The sequence below is a fragment of the Vidua chalybeata genome, chromosome 1 (assembly GCF_026979565.1).
Source record: "Vidua chalybeata isolate OUT-0048 chromosome 1, bVidCha1 merged haplotype, whole genome shotgun sequence".
In the NCBI taxonomy this organism is placed as follows: Eukaryota; Metazoa; Chordata; class Aves; order Passeriformes; family Viduidae; genus Vidua; species Vidua chalybeata.
In genome coordinates, this window is record NC_071530.1 from 97,236,939 (window position 1) to 97,259,715 (window position 22,777).

The 22,777-nt window shown below is 34.5% G+C and overlaps 1 protein-coding gene across 2 annotated transcripts in view; it reads right to left on the reverse strand.

Moving 5' to 3' along the window:
* DOK6 (docking protein 6) overlaps positions 1–22,777 on the reverse strand; it is a 245,480-nt gene that overhangs the window by 85,635 nt on the left and 137,068 nt on the right. For both annotated transcript variants that reach the window (XM_053961778.1, XM_053961788.1), the window contains 2 exons: positions 11,224–11,343; positions 1,661–1,850 (listed from right to left, as the gene is read on the reverse strand). In XM_053961778.1, the coding sequence (XP_053817753.1) occupies positions 1,661–1,850; positions 11,224–11,343 (310 nt within the window). The remainder of the gene's footprint in view (positions 1–1,660; positions 1,851–11,223; positions 11,344–22,777) is intronic.

Sequence of the window (22,777 nt, forward strand, 5' to 3'; positions counted from 1 at the left end):
TACTAGCAGATCAGGGGACAAACAAAATCATGTTCAGAAGGATGAGAAAGATGATTTGTTGATTAAAAAATAAAAATAAAACCCCAAGCAAATCAACAACAGATTTTAAAATTAGTGCTATTATTGCCCTATATAGCCTTCAGATGTTATTGAAGATACCAACTTTTCTTTAGCCCTGTTTTTTTAAACTCTGTGCATTTTCAAATTAGATAGATAAAGTACTCCCAGGCAATCAAAAAGGGAGGAATCAGATCAAAAACAATAAAGCATGACAGATAAAGGCAGAGCTATCTCATAATAATAAAACACAAGAAAACAATCCACTTTTCATCAGGTCATATGGTTCATGGACTGTAGGAGCACATGATATTCAGATACTAGCATGGAATTATAATACTGTAGGAGGCTTGAAATGGAATTAAAATACTGTAGGAGGCTTGAAATGCTAATTCATGCTAAAATTGCATATTTGAATAAGCCCCTCAGCTTAATCATTGAAATCAAGTTGAAACATGGGTCAGCTTTTGCTATTTAAAAAAACATTAAATAAAAAACTCTAGTGATGTCTTCAGGTGAACTCATCACAGAAAATGAATAGAGAACCAAAATGGTCTAGTGACAGCAGTCTGAATATGCAAATTACTGGTAAAATGGTAACTCCCAGCTATAGAAATGGCAGAGGAATTTTGGCCATTATCCCCTTAGACAGTAGGGTCCCTGTGATCCATGATTTTGTTTCTGATCATAAACTGTACTTTTGTGAATATTTGTTAATAGTATTGAATCAGTAAACATCAAAAGGCATATAAAGATTTTTTTAACAAGACAGTGTGTCTAACCCAAGAGTGTAGACATATCTGTAATTTCACAGATTGTTTCAGAAAATTCAGGCTCCTCATAAAGGAGTATGATGAGCCATAAAAAAAACCCAAAACAAACCATAAAAAAAATAGCCTAGAACCATAAAATACAAGTTGAATCACCACCAGAGGGAGAGTTAAATGCAAAATTATTTTTGTGCAGAAATGCAGAAAAGGCAGTGAACCTAATGGCAAGATATGAAATGCATTAAAGACAGGCAAAACAAAGCTCTGTGGAAATTTAAAACTGATCTGAAGATGGAAATGGCAATGAGGATTAAAACTGCAGGCAGGAAAAAGAGCTGGCCTCTTTATGAGTTCACAATGTTCTCTCTACTTGTGCTTACAATTATACTCTAGGGTGGCAATCAGTCATCAGGAACATCCAAAAAAAGTAATATCCACTGTAATGGAAGTTATTCCATTCATGCTTGTGTGATGAGCCTTTTCCACAATCCAGAATTAATTTTTTCTCCATCAAAAGTAGTCAAATCATACCACACTAGTGTTTAAGCACAGCGAGACTTATAAACCTTAAGAATAACATTTCAATCACAGTTAAATAAAATTCAGAGGGAGCTTAAGCTCATTTTTAATATGAGACATATTAACGTTTATTTCAAACACTGGCCTGAATATATTGAAAAGTAATATTCAGCAAAGGGAAGTCTAGGGAGAGGCCATGTATTCTGTCTTGCTTTATAAAGAGAGGCATATCTAACTTATCAGATTGCTTATTCAAAAAAAAAAAAAACCCACCACTTATTTATTCCTTTTTTTTGCATTGCGTTAGCTCTTACCTTCCAGACTCAAATGTAAACCACGTTGAGTCACGTCCATATCTCCTCAAAGAGCTCAGAGGCCACATGACCAGCTTGACCTTGGCATTGTGGATGTCCCAGAGATAGATGTTTTCATGTGTGATCTGCATTGTACATTCCCCATAGATATCTAAATTTGGTGTAGGCATAAGGTATACATTGAATCGTTCTGGAAAAAACCACAAAGACATTACAGGTTAAAGTAAGATTTTACACTGGGAAAAAAAAAAAAAAATAAAGTCTTTAGTTCTGATGATCCAGAAATCAAAGCCAAATTTCTGGCTTTAACAGAGGTGAGGATCCATTAATACTGAAGCAGTCCTGGTTGTGCATAAGAGAGGAGTAAGAGGAGAATCATCGTTATTTCATTTCCCGTATAAATGACGCAGCAGCCTGAAACATCTTTCACAGATGATCTGCATAGTCCTCTTGGACATATGTTCCCAGCACCTTTACTGAAGTCCTTTTCTACCCTCACATTAAGGTCCATGGCTCTTTACAATTCAAAATTCACAATGATGAGAACTCTGACAGAGACTCCTCTCTCAAAGAACAGAACTAAAGGTATCCTGGCAAAATATGTATGTGCAGCCATTGCCTCCTAGAAAAGCTGTCCTTGAAATTGCAAATCCAAGTTTACTTATTGAAGCTTGTAAATAATTACATCCCTTGCATTCAGTTTCTGTTTATTTGCCAAAGTAATTCATATTTGCAAAATTAATAACAATTTTAATCATCTGTTGCTTTCTTGAAACATCTGATTCAACATGATATATTATTATGGTCATGACATCAATCACTATCAGCTGCACTTTGCTTGCAAAGTGCACTTATAGTAGTAGGAGGTCAAGGGCATTAATAATTTTCTGAAGTGCCTGAATTGCATGGGATTTAATAAGCAATGCAAAAAAAAAATCATAAAAAAAAGGGAAAAAAAAAGGTGATGTAAAACACCATTAACTCATATGGAAGTAAGTAAACATTATTAAGAAGAGTAAATAAAAATGCAATTTTCTTTGAAGAATAATTAATGTTTCTATGAGTTGCTTCTACAAAGAATGAAAAACTCAGTTAAATTTCTGTATATTGTACAGTTGCACAGGAAGTGACAGCCTATATTTTAATGCTATATACATTGCAATATTTGGGCTTAATAGCCTCATACAGGAGAGTGCAGTACATTCACAACTTTCCACTTACAGTTTTTTTTCATCTTTGAAATGGGTAGAAATGCAAAATGTCAATTCTACTGCCTGAAGTTGTTGACAAAAAAAGGTAAGAACAATTCAAAGTATGAGCATGAGCAATACTTACTCAATAACAATATTAAGAAAATGTTCTTTAGAGGGATAACTGATAGGAAAACTGCCTCCAATTACATGAGAAAGTAAAAAGGGTTTGGTGTAGAATATTTTTAATCCACCATTGGAACTGAATTTTCTCACAGCATCCTCACAAAAATTAGGAAGGAATTTAAATTTAAGTGAGAGAAATTTGCTGCAACACTCAAAATTAGCTTCCCGTTCTGTTTGAAATTCAGTATCATAGACATTATGTCTTTAGTTTTTAAACATTTGATATATATATGTTTTTGACAAAATAGTTAAAATATTGCGAACTAGAATAAAATATGTTATAAGTGTGTGTGAGTTTGTGTGTGTGTGAATAAAGAGGCAAAAGTTTGAGGAATTAGAGAAAGCAAGGAACTGTTGGCTGAGCAATAAAAATTGCTGCATAGCTATAAGTAAACTTGTCATCCCCAATGTTGTTCTGTTTCAGTCAATTTAATTTTGTCCTATTAATGGCTCCCCAATATATTCATTTAGTCAAAACCTCTTCTCCCAGGTCCAAGTTCTCATTAGTCACACTAATGGGTTTTAGCCCTAGAAGTTTAATTTTATGACTAGGATCCCATGTGTGAAACTCCAGACATTTTGGGAAAGTCTTATGACACACAGCACAAGTAGATTAGCAGAGGCTGCTGAGATCCCTGAGGAGAATTTCCCCTAATGCTCAGAGGAGTGCATGGGGCAGGGGTGTAATGTAACGTCTACTAAACTAAATGGAAGGACTCACACTTGGGAGTAATGGGTCAATGACTGCATTGGGAAGAGAATGGTGGTGAACAAGATAACTTTTACTTTGCACTGCAATTATATATGTATATGTATGTATATACACCCTTTCAGTATCCATATGTCATCATGCAGAAATTCCTCGCAGCTCTACTTTTATCACGTATTAGACTCCAGCTTTGCACTGCTGTGCTGTCAGTTATTGCCACTTCCCTCCTCTATTTGAAAAATGCAGTAACTGGCCTGTCAGCTCTTTCTCTCTTGCATGACATGAAATAACACAGTATATCTATGGGGGATGGGGTTACTATATGAGAATCTTTCTCCTTCCCCATCTTCACCGACAGAATGCCTCAGACAGCAGAGAAAATGAGAAGGTACAATTATTTTTTGAAGTTAACATTAAACTGCTGTGTGGAAGGCACAGAATACTTCAACTTGCTTTAGATGTTACCAGGTTAGTCATGAAATGCTCAACTTCTCTGATGTGTTTGAGAATATTATTGCATGAAGGGCATTCAGGACATATGGTATCCTCAAACTGTCAGGAGACATTTGCTGACTTTGCATGGGAGGTCAGTGTCTAAGGTGAGATGTCAGGGATTAAAGGAAGTATGTCTGATTAAAGTGAACATCAGCTGCAGGGCAAAATGTAGCACCCTTGGAACTGAATCAAATTGGCAAGAAAAACAAGTGTACAAACATATGTGCTGGAGAAGATTGAGTATGGATAGATTTGCTTTGGAAAAAAAGCTGTACTTTTGAATAACGGGCAGCTGAGGACATGGAAAGGTGTAGATACTATTAAATGGTTTTATTAGTTTACATGCAGGGTCAAATTTTTCCATTTCAGAAAATATTTGAGCAGGTATCTAGTTAATGATGATACTGTCATTCCATCTTTACTGGCATGTTTTGGCCTTACACTTATCCAGGCAAAAACAAACATTCATCATAGGCCAGATTTGGGAATCCCAGCTGAATTCTGACACCAAATCTTCTGAATGACATTGAATAAGTTATTTTGCTTCTCTTTGGTTCAGATACCACCTGCATATAAGTAGGATGAGATAATATCAGTCCATTGGCTAGTAAAACTAAGCAAATATAAGTTAATAAGGGACCCAGAAAGTAGGGAGATGGAAGAAACCAAAGAAATAAATGTGATGTTGGACAAGGTAAGACTGGGACTGAACAGGCACAATTCCTCAGTATTCAGGATTCCTATCCTCCTCCCTTCTCTAAACAGGTAAGAGCAAAGTTCAGGGAGTAAGGGAGCCAGGATGAGAAAAAAATGCTGATATATTGCTACACTTATTATTTCACTCAATCTGACTGCTCTTTCCCATCTCCTTGAATAAGCAGAGCAATGCTTCATCATACACTTAGTGCATGTAAAGGTGTTTAGCATTTGGGTTTTGGCAAGAATGCAATATTTAATAATGCTTTCCAGGGCATAGGAGCATAAGAGTCTTTATGAAAATGAGCATATTGACTGCAACAGAGACTTGGCAGCAACTCCAAAATGCTCTCAGCTTTCCAGCTGTACTGGGGGAGCAAAATAAGTGGAGCCCACTGATCCTGATTCTACCATGTTATCACTGGATTCCTATGGTTAAATCAACCCAGCTGGAAAACCGACCAGATGACATTGCAATCTTGCAATCCAGATGCTTGATTTCATTTCAGCTTTAATGATGGGTAAAAAATTACTGATAGAAGGAGACAGTCAGGTTGGTGGCACCTATATAAATAAGGCTTTGAAAACAAATATTCAATTTATATGTGAAAGAAACTCCTCCAGCTGTGAGACTTCTGCTGCTGACCAACTGTGGCTAATTTTCAGGTGGAAAGAGAGCTCAAAGTCTTGAAGGTGCAGCATTTTGTGTTTATTCATATCTTAGGGCTATTAGAATGTTTCCCTTCTGCTGTATGCAGTGAGGAACCAGGATTTGAGAAGAATTTTTTTTCCCTTTGCTTATAAATATTCTGCTTTGCATTCATTAAAAATGTAAGCACCTCAATAAAAATATAAAGGTAGGTAAAAACTTCAAATTGTTTCAGTGGTAAGTAGTAAGGTATAGAAGAATCTGAAGTCTCACTGGATTAACATTAAAACTGCAAACACCTTACTTTTTTGAATAAAGCTGTCTGTGTTTCATTTATTTAAAAAAGCCCAACAAACAAACCTAGTGTAAAAAAATGGATTAAGGATAACAGAAGATGAATAAAAATACATGCAAAATGCTTTTATATACTAAATTACAGATATTCTACAGACTCTAGAAAATGCCCTAAAACAAGTCAGCTCTGTGAATGTAATTACAAAGTCTCTATGCTTTGGCTGTAGTTTGTAATCTCAATATGTAGCACAAAGAAATGCCTTATAATCCTCTTCTGAGGATTCAAGGATGTTGTTCACTATGAAAAGCTACATTTTTACTAACAAGAATTAATGAGTTTCTTGCAATTAAAATCCAGGAAGCAAGACTGCTGCTCCTGTGTGGGGTTTTTAAATAAAAAAGGAAGGTAAAACCAATGAAAGAACAAAACCTTACAAAGGACGTAGCAAAAATTTAATTATCTTTCAAACTTTTGCAGATTTTGAAAATAAACATTAGGTTTATCATGGAGTAAATTTAAAAAAAAATAAAGCCTCAAAACACATAATTAAAAAGCCTCATATTGATATCACAGGACTGAGTTAGAAATACATAAGATATAACAGCAAATGATGGATCTGGCCTTTTCTTCAGTTTAAAAATTTGCATTTTAACATTTGCTCATTTTCTTCAAGTTTTACATCAGGTTTACAAGTAAAGTTTAATGGAAAATTGTTTTGTACAATAGAAGTTTAATAGAAAATTATTTCGTATGAGTATTCAACTATTTTAGTGCTATTATTTAGTATTTAAAACTGAAATAGAATCTTCACCAAACAGATGCACCTGCTCCTAAAAAGTGAATTTATTAATAGTCTACACATAATGCTTTTTTAACCAATATTATTTTGAATATTCTGATTTATTTTCCACAGTAAATATAGTATGCTACTGTATAATATCCATTTGGATGACATCTTTCAAGTTGCTTCCTTTTATAAAGAATGAAAACAGTGAGACATTGGACACACTGTCCATTGCGAGAATGGAGAAATTCTAGATATGACATCACCTGGGAAGATAAAAAATAAAAAAGAACCCCAAAATCCCCAAATTTGTTTTTGTCATTCATCTAGCAGCAGCTTGAGAAGCCTAAGGATTATGAAATGTGCATGGAAGAATCACAGCATATTGCTTAGAAGACTTGTCAACAGTGTAATCAGATCCAACTTAGTCCAGATTTTCTTTCATGGAACTATAACTGTGTATTATTATTTGTCTTATCATTGCATATAAAACTTCACTGCCATTATACTAAATAAATTACCTGAATAGGATTCTGAAATGAGGCCTCTACTGCATTTGCTTTCGTATTGTATTTTAATTCTTTAGCAAATAATCTAAAGAGAAATTCATAGACGCTAGAGACCATGTACAGTGTGAAAAGAAATGTAAACAAACAAGGTTGCTGCTATAGGGCTGAGGTACACCAACAAATCACTTTGATTTGCAGGAGAGAGAAGATAAAATGGTTGGAGAGCAACAGAAGCTTCATTTCACATCTCAATTTAATTGGAATTTGTACATCATTCCAAGCTAAGCAGCCATTAGTTGTGAGCCTTAAATTTCAAAAGAAAACCACCTAATAGTCATTTTCTGCAGCAGAGTTTACACAGCGAGACTTGTGGTAAGAAATAATGGAGCTGAAATCCAGTGAGAAGCTTCCTGTTACTGATGTGCTTTGCACAAGAGTAGCTCAGATGTCTTCTCTATCCTTCCTACAAGACACAGCAGCAGAGCTCTCTGCTATAACTATGCTGAAACAGATCTCACTGGTACCAACCCAAAGCTATAAAAGAATGCCTCTTTCAGGTACCTTAGATTTCTATTGTCATGTGACAGAACTGCCTTGTGATTGTATGGCCTTTGCACACCAAACAGCAGTTTTGCCAGCCTTTGGAGCAAATTTTTTTTTGCACACCATGTTGTTGCATTCCTGCTACAGAGAATCAGGTGTTTTCCCTTCTCAAATCTAAAGCTCATCTCAGAAGAACCACAAGAGCAAGTCTGGTGGGATAAACAGGCTCAGAAATAATAAAAAGAGGTATTAAACAAATGATAGAAAACGTGCATATTTTCTTTACCAAGTATTTTCTGAAATGCAATTTTTTGTGTATAAAAATACAAGTATCATGTAGCAATTTTAGTGGCCCCAGGGCATATACAATAACAATTACAAAAAATTATTTCAAATGTTGCAAATTGAGGGTAGCGGCTTTGGTGGCAACCTATAGGAAAAAACTACAAATCTGTACATCAGAAAGTTGAAGTTTTTTTTTTGAGAGAGAGCCAATTTATTTATTGATGCTTTTGGTGAATTTTTCTTGCATCATTAAAATGTCCTTTAAGAACAAGAATGGGCAAGTAGTTGAACACATGAAGAACTCTGCATATTAAAAATATTATCTCTTGGAAAAGGTAAAGCAGTTCATGAAAAAAACCCACCTTATTAGGTTAGTTTTTCTAGTCCAAAGAGGTATCTTTACCAAATTTTATACATTTCAGAAAATCTTTAGTAAAAAGTAACTATTTGAAAAAACCTCAGTGGAATGGGATGCAATTAATGCTTAATACACCTGGTGTTTTAGGATTAATATATTAACCCCTGTTACACCATAGAGATCTGAACACTATGACACCATTATTCAATGTCTTTTAGCCTTTAAAAGTGCAAAAAAAAATACAAAACTGGAAACCCATTAACACTATAGTATTTATTACAATCTGTGGTCTTGCTCAAACAGTAAGAGACATCTTTTGTTCAGTGACCTGAAAGAAAGCCTTTGTATGGGTCAGGCAAGAGAACTTGCATAAAACTAGATGCTGAGGCTGTGAGACTCTGTTATATGTTTTACAAACTGTATTCTCACATCCCTGTTTCAAGTAAGCATTAATAAATTGACTAACTCGAGAGGAATTCTATGAAGTAGACACGCTTGCAATATGTTTTGAAGAAATGACATTCAAAGGTGCTACACTGGTATTCAGTTTTTATTTAACACACACACACAAAAAAAAAAAAAAAAAAAAAAAAAAAAAAAAAAAAAAAAAAATCCAGAAAGTGACACAGCCACAGCTGCCATTTTCACAAACAGCAAGACTTTAGACGCTTCATACACATAGCCACTGTTCATGAATTTTCAATTGTAAAATTAACTTTGACCTTTCAGTTTCAGGTCAAAAAAAGCTCAACGACAATATTCATAACCAAAAGCTCAATAGACTTTCAAAAGTTTTTGAGGTAATTTTTAAACTACTGTTTTTGATCGCAGGTGTGTAAAAGCTGCGTATGCGGAAAATGTGCAAGAAAATAAACTACAAATCTGAAATTATTCCACCCTGGAACTAGTCACCTTCTCAATAGCACTTTCATGTGGGGAATGACACTGCAGAATAAGATACCCAGTGTAAACTGAAGGCATGGTTCCACTCAAGTGAAGAAATCTGGTACAGGAATTTGAGTGCAACTGCAGGTTTTTACAGAACAGACAAATGAACAAAATGTCAGATTTCATACCTATAGTAAGAATCTATGCACTTTTTCCTCCTTCCAAGTTGATTAAAAGACATCCACAACAGAATTTGTTTTGCCTCTGAACAAGACAACTTTGAATTTCAAACATGCTTATTAAAATGCAAAGTTGTGCATCAAGGGGATGAGGGAAGGATGAGGATAGGTATCAGAATTACTTGTTTGAGATACTGTAACTAATGATTTAGCAGAGCATGCTCGTCAAATATTGGATTATATGTATTCAGACACTTGTTTTAAAAGAATACAGCTAATGATACCCTCCATACATTATTATTCATGTGATTTGTACAACAAATACATGCTTTGCTTCTTTGTTTCCTTTCATTTATTTACTTAGAATAATAAAGACGCTAATTATGTTCATATATGCTGGTTGGTAACACTGCAATTAATTTCTAGACTAAGGCAATTGAATCAAGACAACAGAACTAATATATGCCTCCTAGAGGTCATGTTTGTCTAACATCTTTCAGGAACATAATAAAATGCAATATTTGCCATCTATGTCCAAAAGCTGCTGGAGAGTACATGAATTCCCTGCAGAAAGAGCTTGACGAATTTCAAACTACTTTTCTGTTCACATCCTAGGCTTTTTGACGAGGTTTATTTCCTTTCACATTTGTGAAAGATCTCCACCTGTTCACACAGTTCTCTCTTCAGTAGCATGCAGATGAGTTTTATACCTATAGCCTATGAACATATAGCAGATGGGGTGCTTTGAGTGCTGTCTGATCATTATCACTTTCCTACAACATTAGTAGCTCTCCCTTTGTTAAGTAGTTTGAGACTACAAATTGAATTCTGTGTCTCATAGCAGGTAAATAACTTCATGAACATTTGAACTTCTTTTAAATTGCATTTCAACATGTCTGCTTTTTGAACAGAATTCCTTAAAGATTTCTATATATTTCCTGCTGTGTGCTATTAGGTTCAGAGAAATCAATATAATAAATATAGTACCATACATTCTATAATTTAATTACGTAATTTTGTTTATAATGATAGTTAGCTTGATATTTTATGACCATTGAGGCAGTGTGTGTTATTACTTTGTTGAAAGCTATTGGATCTTATAAAAGCATCAAGACAGTAATAATCATTGAGAGCTGTAATTTAGGAAGGGCTAAATGAGCACATTTTGTGTTGCCCTTGTGCTCATTAGTAGGAATTAAATGACAGGGTAATCACAGATTTTCTTTTGTTATTGCCTATTCCATCCACTAGCATTCTTCCTGTGCATGTCTCTAATCCAAATATCCTTTAGATGAAGACTTACAACTCAGGCTTAGTGCTGACTAACATCTGTCACTGCCCTTTTCACCCATATTTGACAACATTTAGATGATCCTGACTTCAATATTCATGACAGGTAGGAGTTTAAAGTAAATATGTGTTTTGTAGTCCAAATTGCTGTTGGCATGTTCATCGCTGTCCTTAAAAGGCTGCAAAACAACAGCTGCTGCTTTATTCCTCTGCACAGAAGCCATCATTTCCAGAAACAGAAGGGTCATGGCCATCATTTCCCATGACAGGGAAATCTGAACACAATGAAGACACAAAGTCACTCTATATGTATTATTTGGCATGGAATTTAATCATCTTTATTTGTAAAAAAAAATAGGTTTGAGCTTCAAAAGCATATCCAAATGTTTAGTTACTAATGACGTGCTTCCAGCTACTAGCAAAAGTCCTCACAACAACAGGCACAAGCAAAGATGAAATGGGATATCACCTAAGAACTGATCTAGGAGTAAATAAAAAGTTACTTACCGTTTTGTTCTCTCTGGACTCCAGCAGCAAGCAAATCTGGTTCCCCAAGACTTATATCATTGAGCCTGGCCCCTAGACATTCCATGCAAAGATGCTTGCACCACTCCTCTGCCTCTAGTTCTGAGGAAACAGAAAGAAATCCATTCATGTTGATATTAAAAAAAAAAAAAAAGGTGTGAAGTTAAATCAATACTTTCTTATTGACAAGATTTATCACAATTTGTGTTGAAACATGAGTTGTTAGCATAAAGTCCCACAGCAATTTCTTTGCCTCAATTTATGAAATTTTAAAAAGGGTTACACTATTAGGACTGTATCTTCCATCCTCAAATTTGAGGATAGGAGGTGAAGCTAACAAAGAAGAGGAATAGTGAATTTTCAAGGCAGTATATTTCTAGTGGGCCTTCTTGAAAGAAAAAATGCAATTTATAAAAACTTCATATATAATAACTGAAATATTCTTTACTGCTTTTTAGGCAAGTCTGAACTCTTAAGGTAATTTATTTTTCCTAAAGGTGTTAGAGCATTTTTCTAAGAGCAAAGGAGAAACAGTTATAAAACACTCTTCAAATGCCAAACTTCCCTCTCTGCTGTAGTGAAAGACTATGCCTGTCAAGGTATTCTGAATAATTAATGTCTTCACTTCTGTTCACCTTTTGGTCTCAGGGCAACTTGGGCATTAGTTGAAACATTTATAAGAAGATTCAAAACTTCCCATCCATTTCTGAGTTCACTTTCCCATTGACTCAATATGAGAGCTCTGTATCTGCCAGTCCAGCAAAATGTGGATTCCACAAGGTGTAATTCCCACACACAACACAACATCCTCCCTTCAGCTTCAGCTTCATCCTATCCACTTCTCAAATTTAACATCACGAAATCCCTGGCATTTGTCAAACACGCATCATCTCAAGCTGGAGCTAACACAGTGTGAAACTACAACCAAGAAAAACCATGCAACTACCCTGATTGTCTTTTATTTGCAGGAAAGACTTCACCTAAGGGAAAGTTCCTGGAGAGCAGGCTCAGCACCATGCACTTACTGGGCATCCATGGTCACAGTCAGTCTCTATCTGATCATATTTAACAGTGAGGGGTTCCTCAGTGATCTAGGAATGCTTGCATTAAACTGCCAGTTTTTTCAGTCCTTTTTTGGGGGATATTGGGAAAATAATTTTGTGACAATCTCTCAAATGTACTGCTGAAACTGGGAGAGAGAAAAATACTGCATGTAAGCCCCAAAGCATTTAGTGATGATGAATCATTGGAATTAGCAAAATTTTTTATCAGAGAAAAACTTCTCTAAGCCTAATTGGTACAGTCCTCAAATTCTTGCCTGATTAGATATAGATCTCATACAAACATTTGCTGGACAAGAAAGGGAAACAGGCACGCAGTTCCGGGTCTCCAAGAACCTTTGGATACCTTTTGTTCAGCATCTTGAATAATCCAGGAATAGATCCATATCGTTCCTGAGTTATTCTGGCTATCAGCTGACTAAGTTCCCAGCCAAACAGTTGAAATAACAAAGACTATTTTGGAATTTTTGAGAACCAATTATGGTTGTTGTCACAAGATTTTGGGGGTGCTTCTTCAGAGTGTTGTGAGGAAAGCGGTGTCCCTTAACCCTTCGTGCTTTTTTGAAGTCTTTGTCTCAGGATACAGATTCTCAAAGTTTATCTTCTCATAACATCCTCACCTTTTAGTGGTAAGAGACAGAACATTATGTCAGTAACATACAGATGACATTTAGCTTTGTAGGTGAAAAGAAAATATTGAGGTAACAGCACACTGTTTTTTTCAACACTGCTATGGATGCAGTCTCCCTGATGGAAGTAAGGAGAGAATAGGGCTATCTCTGGACAGCAGTAAATTTTTACAGCTTTTAAAAGATGAGTTAATTCAAACACCTACTTCCAAAATTATTCTACTCATACATGAAGAAATTTCCTGTACATTTCCCCTTTCTCTCTTTCAGCATTTGCCATTTCCTTGGATACTTGGGAGGTCTTTTGAACCGAAGCCATGCCTTATAAATCTCACTTTCCCATGGAGAGGGTTTCATGCCAGGGAGATAGGGGATAGAACTGGACCCCAAGCCACTCTGCCCTATTCTGGCATTATGTGGATGGGGTGAGGGAGCAGGGCACCAGCACACAGGTAAGAGAGTTGAGGTGCCATTGAGTTACCCAACATCTGCTTCCAGTTAAAGATAAAGACAGGGCAATCAATGGGCAAAGCTGGTAGCACAAAGGTGACAGTGCAAATCTCAGCAAATGCTCCCATGGTTGTTTTTTTTTTTTTGCTTCTTTTCTGCCTAAACTGTGTCACAGAACAATATATATGCTGACAGAATGCATAGCTCTATATAAAGCCTGCAATTTTTCCTGGAGTGTGGCCAGGATATAACATTTTATGTATTTTACAAAATCTGTATTTTATTACTTTTTTTTCATTGTGCTTGCACTTAGACTGAAAGGGCTTGTAATGAAAATGTAGAATGAGATGATGGTAAACAAACACTAACCTAACCTTTCTAATATTACAAATATCTGAGAAGAAAGTGAAACACACTGGTAATCCCATAAATGCAGTTTAACATCAATACATATTCAAAAGACAACTCATGTAAAAGCTACAAATTCAACTTATATGTATTCTCACACCAAATTTCCAGTAGATGATTTTGGAAACAAACAAACAAATGAAGTGCTCTAGGAAGCTGTTTCTTCTATGTGTCCTTGTGTTGTCTCCACAATCTACTTGCTTCTCTCTTTTACAGGAACATCTTGAAAGTTTAGATCCAGAGACCCCCTTTCAGAGTGTTCAACTGGCAGTTTATTTTAAGCTGCTGCCTTATTGCTGCCAGACACTGATGATTAGGCCCAGATTAGACCATTCTCCAACTGACATACAGAAGAAATTTATCTTAGTATGAGCATTATAAGATCACGGCTATATTTTGCAAAGTGGAGGCTATAGCATGCATTGTACTGCTGTATAACTCAAAATTTCTATCTTACAAAAATTATTGACTTGATGCTACAGGAAATATAGTTTCAATGCAGAACTGAAATATCTTCCCACAGAACTGTGAGGATTTGTGTTCGCTGTCAGAAGAATCAACATTATCTACAAATGTGTCTGGAAGGTCAAGGGTATGAAGGTAGTGCATGAGTTAGTCCTGCCTAATGCATTCTGATAGCTATTGCTTACTTGCAGGGAATTGCCTTCAAATTTTTCTGTGATAGACATGGAAAACCTTTTTTTTTTAGAACCAGGTGAGTTACTTTTCAAATCCAAACCCTTGATTCTCCTTTCACCATGCGCATAAATGAAGCAATTTGCCATTCTTTTGTAAAATGTCTACAGAATGTCTTATGTATCTGGGTAACAAAATGAAATATTATTTATGATATAAAAATTATTTATTATAATTTACAATACATAAATGTGTCATGGCAGCAATCTTTAAGAATGCCAGGTACCACGTCAGAAAACAGAGATATCTCAGTTACTTCTTTATTTTGTTTATATTCACATACTGAAAGAGATGAAATATTACAGTGGAACCAATAAAAAAGCATCAGCAAAATTGTCCTCTTTAATGCATGTAGATTAGATTTATTGGTGGCAAATGCAGAGTTTTTAGTCGTACTGGTACTTGTCAATGAAAAATTTATTTTCCTTTTAAGATAACTGAATTCCTGGACTGAGTGATAAATTGTAAAGCATGCTTTCACAGCTATAAATAAAATCAAAATACTTGCATTTTTATCTTTATTCTTATTTAATTATAAAATGCTACAATACAAATCTCATGAGGTGAGATAAAATGCAAAGAGATGAGAAACCTTAAATAGACACTGTTTACTGCATAAGAAACATTACTGGGAACAAATTTGTAAGCTTGTTACTCAACTTCCTATTGGCAATGTTTTCCTTTAGCTGATCTGAGTTTTAGGTCATGCCTGAGGCTATATGTCATTTCTGCTCAGTTCTCAGGTGATTACAGCGGTGCTGTACTTAGTCTGGCCACTGTCTTGGACATAGGTGATACCACAGGATGATGTTGGTTTGTTGATACAATAGAAATTATGAAATAATATCGGCAAATTGTGTTAGAGATAGGAACTTGTCATAGTAAAACTGTTCTGCTACTTACACTTTAAAAGAAATCATTATACACAACATTCACTACTGAGAAAGGATGAGGGGCAATGAAACATATATGGACACATTTCAAATTCACTGTCCACAGAAACTCTCTAGATCTTTTTTATCTGGCCTCTAGATACTCTAGATCTCTAAGGCTAGAGGAGGGATTGTTTTCAGACTCCAAGCTTAGGAAGCATTTTGTGTGTGGACGCAACCAGATAACTTCATGTTCTTTCACATTTTTGTTCTGTGTTCACATGGCACAATCCTACAGCAGCACTCCATCTCCCACCACCACAAGTTGCCAGCAGAGTTGGATGCCTCTTGGCTGAGATAAAGCCCTGATGTGCTGATCCCTCCTGCTCAGTTCAGTGCCCTCCATTTCGGGAGATCCACTCCATCACTATAAGCAGCAGTTTATTGAATTTGTAAATAAAAGAGCTCAACTTATATGCACCTCCTAGAGACAGGCCTCTTCTCCTTCTCATGCAGCCCACATAAAGTGATGTGGTTAAGAATTTAGGTTGGAAATAGCATGTGTGCAATATAAGAGGGGGTAACAAACATTGTCCTTGTGCAAATCAAAAAATCTCACTTATGTCTTTGTGTTCAACTTGATGTCAAACTGTATAAATCTGAAATGTTAATTTCTTCATTTCTGAAACATTTTTATGTATTTGCTGTACAAATTGTTTAGCTCTTCTTCCTATTAAATGATGTCTGTAAGAGGCACAAATCCAACTAAATATTGGTACCCTGAATGAAATTGGAGAATCTTTCCTGGCTAGATTAGTAGGATTTAGACCTGATATTCTCTACCAAGAAAGAAAGATGATACTGAAAAATGTGCCAGTTTATCTCTTCTAAAAATCACTCAGGCTTAATTAGAAGTTAATAAGAAAAAATATTATAGAATTCCCACAGGATTGATGTGCTATTATACTGCACCACATAAAATATATGAAGCAACTTAATCCTTTCTTTTTCACTAGCAAATGAAATGCAGGCATGCAATTTCTTATCAAAATCAATAATACCTTGAAAACATCTATCTTTATCAGGATATATATCATCCTTTGATGATTTGAAAATAATTTGATTTTATAAATATTTATAATATGTTATCTAACCATGTCTCTGTTACTTTGGGTACTTTTACTAGAGCACATCACACACACTCAAACACAGATACAAATGTAAAGCAATGTGGCTATTTCATATCTTTGCCCAGAGGCAAATACATTATTGTATAATAATGTATTACTGATTAAAACTGTCTATGCATGAATTTGGCAAATTTTCATTAAGTGATAGCTGGGAAGCAATGAAGGGGACATACATTCTATTTATTGTGAAAGAACAGAAAATCACTCTGTATGTAGACTAAAACTTGCTTTCAAGTAGAAAGGAAGAGAGATAATGGGCTGGAACTCCAAGAGCAACTGGTTTATTAAAATTATTTTTTTATTGACCAACTATATTTGAAGGTATTTTATGACATGTGGGACTCATATATAGAATTTATCCTTGTGTTTCAAATATTACTACTTCTAAGGCAATTTTCTTGTATTTTTCTTAAATGGTGACTTTTGAGTATTTCACCTGGAATAAAGTGTTTTGCTATTACTTAAGTGTAAATCATTGAACCGAAAGACAAAGGAAAGTCATGACAGAAAACCACACATACTGTTAAATCATATTAACTTACTGAAAATGCTACATATTCTAACAGTGGCAAAACATGTTAAAGGAAACCTGAAAATATTCTTTGGAAATACTGTTGGTGAATCAAGTTCCTCAAAAACTTGTCATTTCTACATTTCAATACAATAACACCCTTACTGTTGAATGAAAAACAGCTATTAAAAATCATGCATATTTTTGACTATACCATGAGTTTAAAGATACACACATCTTTCATTTGAGCATTATTGTTTTTTTCCTTAAACAAATACTGAGTAATGCAGCAATCAAGATAAATGAAAATTACAGAATATGAACACATACTCTGTAACTTTATACTTTCTTTATCCATTGTTATATTTTGCTAATGCACTTTTTTTTTAAGTGAGGAAAGATATGGTCTAAGTATTATATAAAAAATAATACAAAAAGAAACTTTCATTTCCCAATTATTTGCTATTTTAAACTTGAGTTGGCATAAGGGCAGTATAGTTAATTGCAATAATTACCAAAGGACATTTATTAGCTTTTAAAACTCTTATTTCTGCCACACTTATCTGGAGATGCAAGATTTATCAAGAACAGGGTTCTGATAATTAATCTAATTATGTACCTGTGTTTGAAAATAGCTGTATATGTCTGTATTTATTGAGATATATCAAAACTGATATTTTCATGAAAATACCCCATTTTTTTCTGCAGGTCTGATAAGAAGTTTCATATAACCAGCACTCAGCTACTAGTCTGTCTATTGTCCTGTCTATAATATAAACATGTGCAGTGTTAAGTCAATCATTTTGAAGGCAAGAAAAGTATTTTAAAAGATTTTTCATATTGATGTTACTGTCTATTAAACTCTTGTCCATTAAAGCAGCAAGAAGCAGAGAAGCAATGCTGCTTGAGAATGTAGTTTTCATACAGAAACAGAACTCAGACAACTTGTTTGAAAAACGGAGACTGTATGGGAAAATGAATAGCCTACAAGGAAGGAATTTCCTTTGCTCCATACTACTGCTAATGTAACTTTAAGACATTTGTCTTTCTTTCTTTTCTTTATGAAAATGGCAATTTCTGCTATTAAAAAGAAGTGTATGTCACCTTAGTCTGTGATTACTCCCACAGAAATGAACTATGCCATTGCAGGAAGAAAATGTGACAGTGGATAAATTAGTCCTTGAGGGTTGATTTATAACTATTCTTAAAAATTATGTATTCTACTTCATGCTGGGGATTAGTGGCTCTCATTATATCACAAATGTTTATCAAGTCTTAGTATGTCCAATAGATCAACAGTGAGTTGACATCATTACCCAAAAATATGTCCAACAAAATCTCACTCTCAATTCAAACTTTCTTTAAAGTGCAAAGAAAAAATTATGAAAACCTGCCTAAACATAGAAGAAACATTTACATTTTGTCTGAAACTAATGGGTCAGTAACAAGAATCTGACGTGGGATTTATGCAGTTCCCTAGGACTGTCAATTCATACCTGTTTCAACTGTTACTAATGTTAAATTGCAATAGCATGAAAGTAAAATAACCTCAGGCAGCATGTCAGTAGTGGGAATGGCATAAACACCATCAGTCAAGTGTCCAAAAAAGGTCTGTCACCAGGAACGTAACACAAAGAGGATGCCATCACATCAACTTTTGCTCATGACTGCCCATGACTGGCAGTCAGCAATAGCATTTTTCAATCTTAAAAACTGGTGGTATTTCAGATTTAGTCTACTCCCACAACATTTTTATTCCTCTTGGGAAAGTTATAGTGCTGGCTTTTAAATGAATGGGAAATTTAATACCTTCTGTGCAAATGTAAACTATGCCTCCTTTCCATTTTCAAGTGTTTAAGTTATGGTCTAGTAAGAGAATCCAATATCCAAATAAACTGGTACAAATCCTAGGGTTAATTTCACTTTTCTTTTTCAATATGTTAAATATTCAGTTTTATCTTTCAAGTATTGGCAAATCTTGTCACTTGAAGATTAGAAATATTGTTAGATTAGATAAATAATTTTAAGAGTATTAGATTCCCTTACAAAATCAAGGTGAAAAGGACTATTTTCAATACATAGAAGAAAAACTGCGCACTATTTCCACTACATGCTTCATTGCCCTTATGCCTTTGAACATATGACTTTCACTCCAGCCATCTGAATATCTTCTGCATTAAATCAGTAGGAGCAGACAGTAACTAACACACTTGGATGTTTTTGCAAATCTCCTGTCTTTTCTCATGCCTAATTTAAGCAAGACTTCAAGCTATGAATACTTAAGATTTATTAAAAGTTGTGCAATTTTGGCTGAGCACAGAGGGCAGTGTTATTGTTGCCCTCTTCTAATGTAAAGAGGCTAGGAAAATTTTCCTGCATGGTACTATACATGACTTTCATAGTAACAAACCTCCTGAAAGGATACATTTTCTTCTTTCTGTGTTTCCATTGTCCAATAAATACAAATTTTTCCCCCAAACTCTAAAACTATTGTTTTGAAGATGTGAGTCCTTGCTACTATGAGAGTCAGAAGGTTTTTATGGCATTGGAAGTGTAAGGAAACTCATTCAAAGCAATTACTGACTGAAATCATCTGTAAGATCATAATGCAGTATGTGCTCTATTTGATTCTCAGTTGCATAAAACTTTACTCTGAGGCAGATCTAAGTATTAGCTCAAAATGATTCTGTGTCTTCCACTTTATTCTTGGGGATTTTTAATGTGGTGCTACCACAAAGAAATAAATCTTAAAAGTTCATATTCTAGAGTTAGTACCAACAGAAATATAATTAGAAATGTCTTTCTCAAATTTCACATCTACAGAATTTAAACCCAAAGGGGATTACTTTTTCACTATCAATTTCTTACTCTCATTTTAAACTTGTATGTTTTATTCCCAGTATAAAACTCCCAGGAGTTTTACATTTGATACATGTAAACATTATTTAAATTAGAAAATATTTAGTGAAAATAGACATTCTTTGAATGTTTATGAAAACAGAGGCTTTCCAATCAGCCTGTAAATTACCTCCTGTAAATAACAGTCTTCTAAAAAAAAATTATATAAAATATGAAATTTTAGATTACTGGATTTTTACTATACACCATTAAGATCTCTACATAATGATCAGTAAGTAAGAGACACATATGACTACCTGAGAAGATACAGTTGCTTGAAGCTGAAACTCATAATCCATACTTTCATTAAGTTAATAGGACTTTTTTCTTTTTCTTTTTTTAATTCAGTAGACTTCTAAGATTCAGAACAGTAAAACCATGTCTTTTGCTGAACCAGGAAAACAGTAAATAGATCCATCTTCAATTATGTGTCATTTTCCTCCAAGAAAATAAGTTCTGATGAATGCAATCTTAAAGAACATACCAAGATTAAATCATTGGAAACTTCAAGAGCTCTGTTGAAATGGTTTAAGGCATATTAACTGGATACTCACTGATGAAAGATTGTTTTATTTAAAATCTTTCATCTTTATCTAAGGGTAAACAACTCACCATTAAAGTATAAAGAATGTTTAAATTTAATATTTTGAACCATATAAAGCAAGAACTGCAGCAAAAGATTAGGATTTAGGTCTGTAAAACAGAGGGGCTGATTACAGTGAGAAACAGTACCTACAGAAGATGTAGCTGCAATTAATGCACACTGGTGATCAATTGCCCACTAACAGCTTACTTGTGAAGTGAATTTTAGGCACACACACAACTAGAGGGGAGGGGAAGGATTATCCTTTCCTTTACAGAGGAGATGAAGTCATACACTGGCAAAGACTGGTCTTCTGTGCTCCTTACTGAGACTCCAGGCAAAAGATCCCAATTTCTTATGACTTAAGCTAAATCAAATCCAGGCTGATACCTGGAGAAAGCATTCTAGAAAAAAAAAAAAATTCTACAGAGAAATGAGTTTTAACAGTAGGGATGAGAAAATTGATCACTGTCATTTAAAAAGGAATTATTCAGCACCATCAGCACACTCAACTAATGGACAAAATAACAGTTCTTATGCTGCCATATACCTTTCCTATTTTCTGCATTAATGATTTTAAACGAGAAAATGGCTGACATAAATGTTGCTCTTCCTTCTGCTTGGAGTGGCCTCCTCCTAAGTTCCACTGCCTTAAAAAATGAAAAAAAGCCCCTCTTGATTTTGTGGTGAGTGTGAGCAGGGGTTTATTAATTTAGTCAAAACAAATAAGTATGACTTTAGGGTTTTTTTTCCTGGATCACAGTGTTACAATGAGATTATAATAACAAGCAAGTAATAAAGAGCAACTATACACATAATTTTGTCTTCCTTTTTTTTTTTTTTTTTTTTTTTTTTTTTTTAATTAGATAAGGGTAGGGAGACAATTATTCTTTACATTTTCAAAATAAACCCTAACATATGCCTTTGCATAGAATTGTGATAACATATATAATTAAGGAATCAGTTTCCATGCCCAAAACTAGTATTCCAATATAATAGATTGAAACATGATTGAAAAAATCTTGTTATGCAAATGACAGTGACATTTTGGAGAAGTAATGCTTTACTGAGCTAGAAAGAGAGAAACCTTTTCTTTTTATATCAGAAAAAATTGACAACTTCATTTGCTCCCTTGATTTGATCCCTCATGAAGCCCAAAGTTTATATCAATAAAAGTATAATGTTTATAAGTACAAACTCCCAAATCTGAATAGAGATTTTTACAAATATGCTACCTAGAGTTATAAATCTGTAGTTTTTCATCATGACCTCCATTAAAGAAAGCATTCATAATACCCATTAGAATTCAAAATCACCTTCATCAGCATACATACAATTTTTCACATGCTGTCAGCTATTTGATTCACAAAGGAAATTATAATTATACCTGTGACAACCTTAAAAAATAAAATTACTTAAAATTTCATAATTCATGGGCTACCACTATTTTCTTAACTTAGCAGGCATGCAGTTACAATCTGCCTATAAAGTAGATCAACATAATAACATGTAGAAACATACAGCTCTCCTTCCAACTTCTTCCTCCTCACATTTCTTCTACTATGATCATAGACTTTATAAATAAGCCTTTAGATATTGGAAAGTTAAGCCTTTTCACTTAGATTGCTGTCCTACAATATTAGTTCTTATTATAGTCACGTCTACATTTTAATTAAAATTACACATGTTGATAGGATATGAACCCAAGGATATACCCAGATATCAAGAAATGCATAGCAGGACATTGCATTTGAAGGACTAGTTATTGACACATATGATTTTTAGAGTTTCTTTCCAGCTGATTCATAACCATAGTAAACTATATCTTCATCTAAATCATATTTGTACAGACAAATAATAAACACTTCCCATATATAATAAACTCTTCCCAGGAAAAAAAGTATGATTGTCAATATGAAATGCCATATGGGAAGAAAACTATTTATACCCAGCGCACACTGGAAATATTGTAAGACAAACATAAGGTAGAGGTTATGTACATATCTGAATATTGCTGATTTCTACTTTATTGCTGATGAGCATGATGATACAGCAGCAAGGACAGCATTTATTAGCAGGACAGTGCTGCTGTATTCAGTGACATATGCTGGGAGCACTGCTCCTTGCATCACACAGATGTCATGGACATGTATTAAACTTGGAAAAGATTCACATTGTCACTGAGCAGAAACATTTTGGAATTACATAGGCTTTTTGAGTTTCCGGCATTAATTCATT